We start from the raw sequence: 10,636 nt of genomic DNA, 5'->3' as shown, positions 1-10,636 counted from the left end.
TTATCTTAAAACATAGAACAGTAAATAAAGAAGTAAAGCAAACAGTTATCTCTTCTAGTTGTGACCTTTGTATTCATTTGCTGCTTGTCATAGGTTGCTAAGCCTTATGAACATTCCCACGTGGAGGATGTGAAAAGAAAAATTTTTTATGCTTTATATATACATCTTAAATAACCAAAAAAATCATAAATTACTATATCGATACCATAGAGTTCCACTATAATTTATCAAACTTAGAAAATAAGCTGTATTTCGGTTTAGAAATATATGAAATTTCAAGGTCACTAAAGACTTACCTTATAATTTGAAAATTTGGGGGGGAAAAAATGAGATTAACACAATAACACATCAAATTGGCTGAGAAAATCACTAGAGGGGTCATTCTGAGCTTTTGATTCGCTATTCATGTCAAAAGTAAGTGTATATAAGGGAGCATTTCCAAAAATGGAGAGAGGTGGGCAGGGGCCACTGTGTTTGATTCAGTACATGAGCGATATTTTAGCAAATACAAAAGATAAGAGGATCGTATTTTATATTCTAGTGTGTCAATATCAGTAGTTTGAGTTCCTAATTGATACAAAACTATAGACTTTGTGTTTTGACATTATAAACATCTAATTTGAAATAATGATGCATTCACACACAAAAGTCTATGTTTCACTGTGTTTTTTAATATTTACGTTTAGGTTAAGAAATTAACTAACATATAATAGTAAAATTTGAATTATAATCTACAATATGATACCAAAGTTATTGACATAGATTCATAAAATAGTAATTCAATAAAAGTTTGAATGCAAGTCTTTGACATGTGACCTCTCTTGATAGCGTTAATGCAGTGAATATGGTACACAATGGCTCAATGTCATTATCATCATGTGAAAACTGGCTTTGACTGTAATCGACTTTAGATTTTTTATTTGCAAAGTATTTCACACAAACAACACTTAACCTGCATTATAATTTCTTTAAAAGAAAATTAACATCACACGTAATACAATTTTTATGGGTTTTCTCGATTTATATAGGTCAAAAATACACATTCGCAATTCTTTCAAAACCATAAGCTTATCACTTTGTAAACACTCATTCAGACATTTTCTGCATATTCAGCTAAGTTAGCCTTCATAACAACTTTACATTTACTTTACTTTGCAATAACTTCATAGGCTACTATAAAACCTTTTAGGTACTTTTTCTTTACCACGGGTTTTATTCTTCTTTTTTTTTCTGTGTTCCAACTCGTAAGACCGTGTCACACACTGCACGCTCATAATTGTTTCACACTCTGTACACTATTATAAGTAGTATTACTTTACTTGCCCCCCAGTGGCACAGAGGTATGTCTGCGGACTTACAATGCTAGAATCCGGGTTTCGATACCCGTGGTGGGCAGAGCACAGATAGCCCTTTGTGTAGCTTTGTGCTTAATTACAAATAATAATAATAATAATTACTTTACTTTATTGTTTACTTTTATTAGAGTTACATCTATGTGAGCTTATTTGTCTCACCTTGTAAATTTTTTCAAATAGATCATGATTTATCAATCTAACACACAATGCCTGCAAGAAAGCTTAGCTTAAGTGGCATGCATGAAAATAATAGAATAAGGAAAATACAAGTGAAAGGCATGAAAACTACAGCAAATGTTTTGCAAGTTGCAGCTAGTATATATCTAAATTAGAGCTGTCTTTTTAGTCTGGATGCAAGAAGTTCGATCAGTTTTGATGAAGTATGGTAGATGAAAATAGGTACCCCAACTACATGTACACACACAAAGCAGTGTAATATAAGCTTAAAAATATAGGTTACCCTTTGGAAAGTTATTATTTGTTTCTTTTAGAAGTATTTAAAATAAATATTATTGCAGGCTTTATTATTTTATTAAAGTATTTCTTAAGTTTGTTAACTACAATTTTAGTGATGAGAATGTTATTAAGAATTTGTCAGGAATTGTTCATGTGCTTATTTTCTGTAAATTAGGTTACTCAAAATATTGGTGAGATAGTGCAGGAAAAGTTTCCAGAAGTCACTGAGATTTTTCTGAAGGCTGCAAAAAACAAGAAATTTCCTGTTTATCTTCAAACTTGGGTCATTCAGGTAGAAGAGTTTCTCATTTTTTCAGAAAATGTTATTAAATTGATGTTCTCTAGTGGGTGAGCTATAAACTTATAAACTTGTGATATTAAAATACATGGTTTGATTTCCTGCAGTGGACAGAGTGTGTAGATAGTTTATTGTGTAACTTTGCAGTAAAAAATAAAACAAACAAGTGAAATTAAACCGATGAAATTTTGTGGACTTTTAATTTAAAATCTCTGGAATAACTTATAGTTTATAAAACTTTGTATAATTAATCTTAAAATGTATTGGGAATTGAAACAAGTATTACTTTTAAATTACAATTGAATTGAAATTAATTTTACACCACATGCCACTTTTTTCTAGTAGTTATATGTTTTATAGTACTTGCAAGCCTTGAAATGGATTAGTTTTTATGTGAAAGCTTTAACTCTGGTTTTGTTCAGTTTTTTCTTTTGTAACTAATAACTAGTTAACTTTTGGTTTCTATTAAGTTAGTCTAAGTACATATAACTTTATTGGGATTTACTTTCTATTGGTTCCAAGCCTGTTAAAAAGTACCTTTTAATTTTCTTCATTTTCTCACATTCATAATGTTTAGTTGATTACTCTTGCTTTTTTGTTCATTCTCCTTTTCTCGTTTGTTTCACAATAAATCAGATAATAAAACTATCATTTCTATATCTCTTGACTTTCTTTATGAAGATCTAGTAGTAAAATATATAATGGAATTTTCTTTATTTCTTAAATATTCATCCTTGGTTTTTAATCTGTCTTTTAAAAATAATTTTCCGGTACTGAGAAGTGATATATGTTAAAGCCCACTGATCAGAAAAAGCATAAAAGCAGAGTAAAATAAATAAGCAAACAAGTAGCCTAAAATTGTTTTAAATATTTATGGGGATACTTCTTAAATTGTAGACACTTGTAACCCACAATTGATAGAACTGACTACCTCTTAACTAGAAATGTTCTAGAGTTTACCTTGTTAGTGTTTTTCACTGGCATATACTTGTAAGTTATTTTGCTTTTTATGCATTATTGAGTATAATGTACAGAGATATTTAAGACTTGTGATGAAGCTTCATAACAATGATAACATTGCATTTGATGAATAAAACCTGCAAACCTTTTTATAGAATTCATGGTAGAGCTATCATCTTATGTTAATCAGTTTTTGTAAATCAACATCCTAAGATCATTCATGTTTGACTGTCCTAAAATGCTGATTGAAAGAATACTTTTCAAACTTTCACATTTTACATTCTGTATAAATTTACAAAAAACTGACAAAAATTGTTTTCATGTAATAATGAGATAAGGAATTATGAGTGAAGTAATGAATTGAAATTGTTGATTTTGACTAGCCTCTGTTGTACACTTTAAGTGTATTTTTGTGGTTAGATTTTGGTTATTAAATTGCTTTTGAAATAACATAATCAACTTGTATTTGTTTATGAAAAGATATATAATTCATCGATACACAGTATATACTTGCAACTTTTGCATAATAGTTAAAGCAATAAAGCCTCTTGATAATGATGATGAATATAATGTAGATAATTAACCTTAAAACTATGTTTATAGTTGACTGAAATATTCAGTCTATCATCAGTTGAATCCATTATAATGAAAATATATTAGAAACTTTTGGGGTAAGAAACACTAAAGGTGGGGAATTTGAACATGGCTGATAAAATCAATTTTAAGTGTAGCTCCGTAGATTGTGCGAGTGTAAAAAAAAAAAAAGCATTTTAGTGACTGTCTTGAAAAAATGGCAAGTAAATGCAAATTTTTCTCAATCAAATGTACACATTTTTTGAAGTTTTTAATGTTCAGATTCTTTTAGGACATTTGTGGATTTATTGGCATTATTTATTGACTTTTATACTCATCTGTTATTTAATAGGCTCTTGAAAGGATGAACACTGATAAAATATACCAAGAATTGTGTGATATTCTAAAAGATGCTGGAGAAGCTCTGGAACTACGCATTTCCATTTATAAACTTTTATTTAAACAAAAAGTAGAGAGTGATTTATTTTTTGAAGACTTGAAGGATGTCATAGAAAATGAAGATAAGGGAGAATTTAAGTCTTACATTGCATGGGATATCATTTGTCGAATAGATGAACTACAAGATTATTTAGCTGATCATTTTGTCTTGGAGCATGGAGCTACATTTCAGTAAGTTAAATAGAAGTTAGTTGTATTATCAAATTTTACAGTAATGAAAACAAAACGGAATGGATGTGATAAACAACAATAGCTCTTTCAGCACAGGCTCGGTCCCAAGAACTGACCTTGTAACCATTTTGTGCTTATAGTTTTCATTCTGTAATTTTTAAATTAGTAAGATATCTTCACAAAATTTTGCTGATTATCAGTAAACATTACAAGGCTTTTGTTTGCAAAATATCATATTTTGTTTTATTAAGTTTAAGATTTCTTAAGTAATGTTTTTCTTGTGTATTTTTTCTTTTTGAATGTTGACTAACCAACATGCAAAGTAATTTTGATCTTAATGTTGAAAATACCTTTATGCATAAACAAATTTTCAAATTTCACATGCAAAATCTTTATAACCTCCAAATAATTATCAGACATTTTAAAGAAAAACTTTATATTTTACATGTTATTTTCATTATCAAATCTCTGTACGTCTAAATAGATTAAATCTCATAACATAATGCATTTATATACATTTATTATTTTTATTATATTGACCTTTCAGCCATGCTTGGCTAATGCTGCAGAAGTTGCAAAGATGTGGCACACGTGCACTTATGTTACTGTATCAAAGAATATAAAACTGGTCTTTACAAAGTGACATGTCTTGGCAGTATTTTAGTGGACTAGTATTTGTAAAATAAGGTCACATTTCTGTTATAATATATTATATATGTACATACGTTATGACTATTTACTAAAAAGTTATTAAACTTATTTTTCTTAAGACATCGAACAGTAAATAAAGAAGTATAGCAAGCAATTATCCCTTCTAGTTACGAACTTTGTACTCGTTTGTTGCTTGCCATAGGTTGCTAAGCCTTATCAAATTTCACGTGTGGAGGATGTGAAACAAAATCTTTTTTTTTGAAATAACCAAAAATTATAAATTACTGCTTGGAATATAGCATGAAAAGAATTAGTTTGCTGCCTGAATACTTCAAAGAGAAAGCCACTAGGTAACTAGGGGAACATTCCGAGATTTCGATTGATTATTCACATATTGTAGACAGAATTGTACGTTAGCAAGTGTTTCCAGAAATCAGCAGGGCCACTGTGTTTTATTCGGCAAAATGTAGTGATATCTCGGCAAATAGAAAAGATAGGAGTTTCTTATTTTATATTCTAGCTTGTGACTATTGGTAACTTGAGTTCCTAATTTTTAAGAAACTATAGACTTTGTATTAATAGTTTAATAAAATTTTCAATGCGAGTCAACAAACGTGATGACATGGCCTTTGACCCATGACCCGTATCGATAGGGATAACAGGCTAACTCTAGCATAAAACTAATTATTGGATCAAATATGCACTACTGTTAAAGTTAAAGAGCTTTGAATATTGTTCCTGGTTATAATACAGCTTTGCATATGCCACTTCACCTCCAGTATTATAATAAAAAAACATAGCACTGTCAGTACTGTTGGCAGAATGTAAAATCAAACAACTGAGTTTTTTTTGCCATCAATATGAATAAGCCAACAGCTTACTCATAAAAGTGACAGATGACAAAATGTGAGAGTAAGAGTGATTAAACTGTTGGAATGCTTAGGGAATTTTTTTTAATGATTTTTAGAATATTTTATATTTATGCACTATTGTGAATACGTGTTTTGATCATTTGGTGTTTTTAAAGATGCTGCATTTGTGGAAAGCATATGTGTAAAATATATGAACTTTTACAGTTCCAGTAAGAGTGTGCTCTTAGAGAGGCTGAAGATGCTTTTAGATACCACATCATTGACAGTTGAAAATAAAACTGATCTTGATCTTGAAGGAAAACTAGCATTTGTTCACGGTAATCTACATCTTAGTGATATGCTTGGTGTACACTGGGACTCTGTGAAGATTACCAACGATTTCTCATATTTTGCTGTCTTTAATGTTACCATAAAATTATTTGAACATATGGTTCATTTGTTTGAGACTGGTACTTTTGGAAATGGTAAGTACAATTAGGATAATCTGTTCTCCCATTCATTGTAAATGAATTCTTCGTCTTTCTTGCAAACATAGTTACAGTGTACTCTTTAAACATATTAGACATGCATGTGTGACAGCTGTTTAGCTTTATCCTTTCTTTACCTGTTAGTAGTGGGTGGACAGGTGCAATATTTCATTATATGGTGAAGTCTTTGAATAGGTATGTTAAAAAACATTAGACCAGAAGTTAAGAATGCTTTTTTTTTGCAATCTACATAACATTTAACCCAATAGATCCTAACAGCAAATTTAAAAAATTCATGACTGGAAATTTGGCACTTTTGTTCAATTTCTCACTTTATGACTATAATAATAAATTATAGATAAATATAAATTCTGTTTGCTTCTCATGAGTAGTCAAGGTGTTTGTGCAACTTTAAACAGAGTGATACTTTTTCTCCTATTTGTGGGCTTTTAATAAGTTGTAACATTTCTACAGTTATACAATTAACTACCAGGATATCACCCTAAAAAAAAAAAATCTAGGAATTTACAGATTTGATGCTGTTTTCTAGTTTTTATGTACAATGTATACTAAGTTTTTAATTATTTTCACAGTTAATCATAGCTGTGTAAAGGCCTTGAAAAGAAATTAATCTTGTAGATCAACTGAGAATAGCCAGCTTTTATGAGACTTGTCCAGCTGGTTGAACTTAAAGGGAAATTGATCTCAAGTTTTGTATTTTTATTCATGAGATATGGTATTGGCCAGGTATTTGTACTTTAAAGCTCAAAATGAAAAAAACTGAACATAAATTTGTCTTTTTGGTTATAGACAGCTGGTTTGTTTCATTAGTGGCATCTAAACATTACTTGTTTCAGGGGACAAAATATCCAGGTTTGAATCCTAATTTGCGAATTAAAACAACCCCAGTTGCAAATCATTTTCCATTGTGAGTTATTCCTTTCTCTTGTAGGTTGTCTTAGACACTTTTAACAACACAGTGAAAGTGTTTCAGTTTGATATACCAAAGCCAAAGCTGATGTTCGTTTCACAGAAATTTACACCAAATGGTACATACAGTATTTTCACACACTGCCATGTGCAAATCACGTACACTTTATAGTAGTCTGTTCATGATGTTTGGAATGCGGCCATTTGGAGCCCGCAGCCTAGCCAACTAGACTAGAAAAGTATATACACTGAACATATACACTAAACATTTAGCACTGAGCCAGTTACAAACTTTCTCAATACAAGTCCAGGGACTGACAACATGACCATTTTTAGTTGTATTTAGTTTTAATACTACAACTTTTAATACAGTTTGTGTATATTCACAAAATTTGGCAGATTTTTGGTAAACATTACAAGTCATTTGTACCCAAAAAATCAGTTTTTTAATGAAGTATCATTACTAACGATTTATCCATGAATATATTAAGCCTTTTTTGTGACCACTCCAAGTGCAAAATGATTTTTCATGTTAAGATTAAAAATTCTGTTCTTCATCTCATGTTCTTCATCTCAAAAATCTCTAAAACCTTCTAAATAAATTTTATTTTATTTTCTCTATGTTAACTCTATACAAGGTTGGCCAATTTGTATGACCTCATAACCACAAAAAGAAAAAGTCTAAATAAATCTAAATTTTCCTTTTTTTTTCATTCTAGAATGACTTCAAATTGTAACATGAAATTACATTTGTTTATCATAAGTAGCTCTAAACTCGTACAGTATACATCTATTTATACTTAAATTTTATTGTTTTATTGCCCTTTGAACCACATCTAACCACTAGTACTATTAATTCCATTATAATACAAGTTCTAAATCATTTGGGGAATGTGTCTTTCAGTACAAGCTTTGTTTCCACAGGAAACACATCGACTAGCTTGAATGAATTTGTAACTTCTCTTGTTGCATAGTTAGAAAGTGAGAAAAATTGTGATAGTTATGGGACATTGTCTGCTTTTCTATTATTCTGTTATTATTCTATGTTCTTTGGTGCATTATTTAATTAAATAAAAATTATTTAGTGCACCACAACCATTATATAAAAAGTAGGGTTAAGTGTCATCAATAGATGACAGCAAAAAACACACAAAAAAACAGGTTATTACTTTATTTCTTGTTTTTCAAGTTTATTCTTTATTTTTATTATAAAAGTAAGTAAAATTTAAAAATAGGAAACTCTTTAGGTTAGTTAAAGTTAGAATAGGTAAAATGAATAATAATATAATAAAAAATGTTGATGAGGAATGCATGCGAGCAGCTTGGAGTAGCTCGTGAGTAATGTAATTCAATAGGGTAATATGAGCCGGAAATTAATATTTTTCTTTACAGAAAACAATGTAATATAATATTCCAGTTGATAGATAAAAACCTTGGCTTTCCCTTACGAAAATGTCCTATAGAAGTCCTATAAAAAAATCCTTTAAGTAGTCCTATAGGTGTAATGTAATAAATTGAAACATGACAGTCCTATAGGACCCTATGTTTATAGGATTATTTATAGGAGATTCTATAATGTTTTTAAGACAGTACTGTAAGATTTGCTTATAGGACATATTATAGGATTGTTTATACAGTGCACTATAGGATTTGCTTATAGGACATATTATAGGATTGTTTATACAGTGCACTATAGGATTTGCTTATAGGACATAGTATAGGATTGTTTATACAGTACACTATAGAATTTCTTATAGGATTGTTTTTAGGACATAAAATAGAATTTACATAACACATCCTGTAGTTAGACCTGCAGAATTGTACCATCAAAATTTTATAAGTAGGTGTGTAGACATCTTAAATGCACACAATGGGTTTATGTGCCTACTTATAGTATTTATCAAAATCAAGATTTATACTTGTCTTAATATCATAAGTTCAAATTATAAAGTTTTAAAAGAGTGCTTGTAGGAAATGTTATTATATGTATTCTCAGTTTCTTATACTTATCCTAGTTCATTTCGTTCATGATAGTCTTTATAAAAAAATCAGTAATTTATGTAAACAAATTAAATAATAAGAGAATTAAAAAGAACTGAAAATAGCCAAAATTGAAGATTAAAACAAAAAATATTTTAGACTGTGCATATTGAAGGTTAAAGATTGATTGAAATTATCTCTCATATTTCCATAATATGCATATTATTGATACTCGTAACTTTACAGAGTTTAAATGTTTTGTTTAAATTAACCCTACCAGTACCAAAGCAACTTTGTCTTGCCCTTGAGCAATATCACAGGATTTAATTTAAAAAGTATAGTAAATGTACATTAGCTCATATTCCAGATTTTTTATAAACATATTGTTTCTTTTAAATCATTTCATTTAATGAAATTTAACGGAAAAAAAAGTTAAAATAATCATTTTGTCTTCAAATAAGTGCCCTCTTTAGTAACAATGTAGTCTTTAAAAATAGCCTACTTAAAGTGTAAGTAGGTTACATAACTTGTTAAATTTCGTTAAAACCAGTACATGAAATACTTTGGAAGTTGGCATGTACTTTCCAAAAACTTGTTTCAGGAAAATAAAATATTCAATTTTTTGTTTTTATGTGTTGTGAATTTCGAAATAACCCTTCTACTTGTACATAAGACATTGATGACTTTACAAAGTTGAAATTTGTTGTGTGTGTGTATATTAATACAAAAATAATAACAGGTAGTTATTTATCACAGGTTATTATTATTATGCTTTAAGTTTGTTTCATAACATTTTAACGTGTCAGCTTATGAAAAACCATGTGAGAAATTAGGAACATACCAAATGAAAACAATACTTACTTATAATACTATCAATGATGTCTTCATCATGTGGTTCTTTCACTTCTTTTCCTTTTTGTGCATTTGACTGAATTCCTGTCAGTGATGTTTTTTGATAACTCTTCTGGCCTGTTAAAAATTCTTAGCATGTCTTACACTAAATTTGTTATGTCACAATGATTGCATAACTAACTTCTTCTTTACTATTTTAATTTTGCTACTGAGGTCAACCATTTCCTGTAAAAATTATATATGAACTAGAATTACAAACATGTTTTAAAAGTGCCAGTAGTTATATGTATTATCAGTTTCTTATATTTATCTTAGGTCATTCCAATTCTGATAGAATGTATAACAGATTACAATAAATTTGCTAACAAACAGAACAGTTAATGAAATATTGGTAATGGTTAGTTTATGATGTTCAACACAACTATGGGAGAATGATAAACTAGTGAAATTATATCAATTTTGAAATTAAAACTGTGCGATAGTAGCATTTTTATCATTATTATCAATGTTATGATAAAAATGCTACTATCGCACAGTTTTAATTAAGATACGAATAAAAATATGTAATTATTATATTATATTATTTATATAATTATTATATTATATTATTTA

The 10,636-nt window shown here is 29.1% G+C and overlaps 1 protein-coding gene across 1 annotated transcript in view; it reads left to right on the top strand.

Moving 5' to 3' along the window:
• The window catches only part of LOC106461405, a 118,463-nt gene that overhangs the window by 52,632 nt on the left and 55,195 nt on the right, over positions 1-10,636 (top strand). Inside the window, exons 11-13 of the mRNA XM_022388355.1 lie at positions 1,987-2,103; positions 3,995-4,272; positions 6,000-6,259. Coding sequence (XP_022244063.1) covers positions 1,987-2,103; positions 3,995-4,272; positions 6,000-6,259 — 655 coding nt within the window. The remainder of the gene's footprint in view (positions 1-1,986; positions 2,104-3,994; positions 4,273-5,999; positions 6,260-10,636) is intronic.

This window comes from Limulus polyphemus, unplaced genomic scaffold, assembly GCF_000517525.1.
Source record: "Limulus polyphemus unplaced genomic scaffold, Limulus_polyphemus-2.1.2 Scaffold952, whole genome shotgun sequence".
Taxonomy (NCBI): domain Eukaryota; kingdom Metazoa; phylum Arthropoda; class Merostomata; order Xiphosura; family Limulidae; genus Limulus; species Limulus polyphemus.
This window is presented reverse-complemented; position numbering and strand designations above follow the sequence as displayed.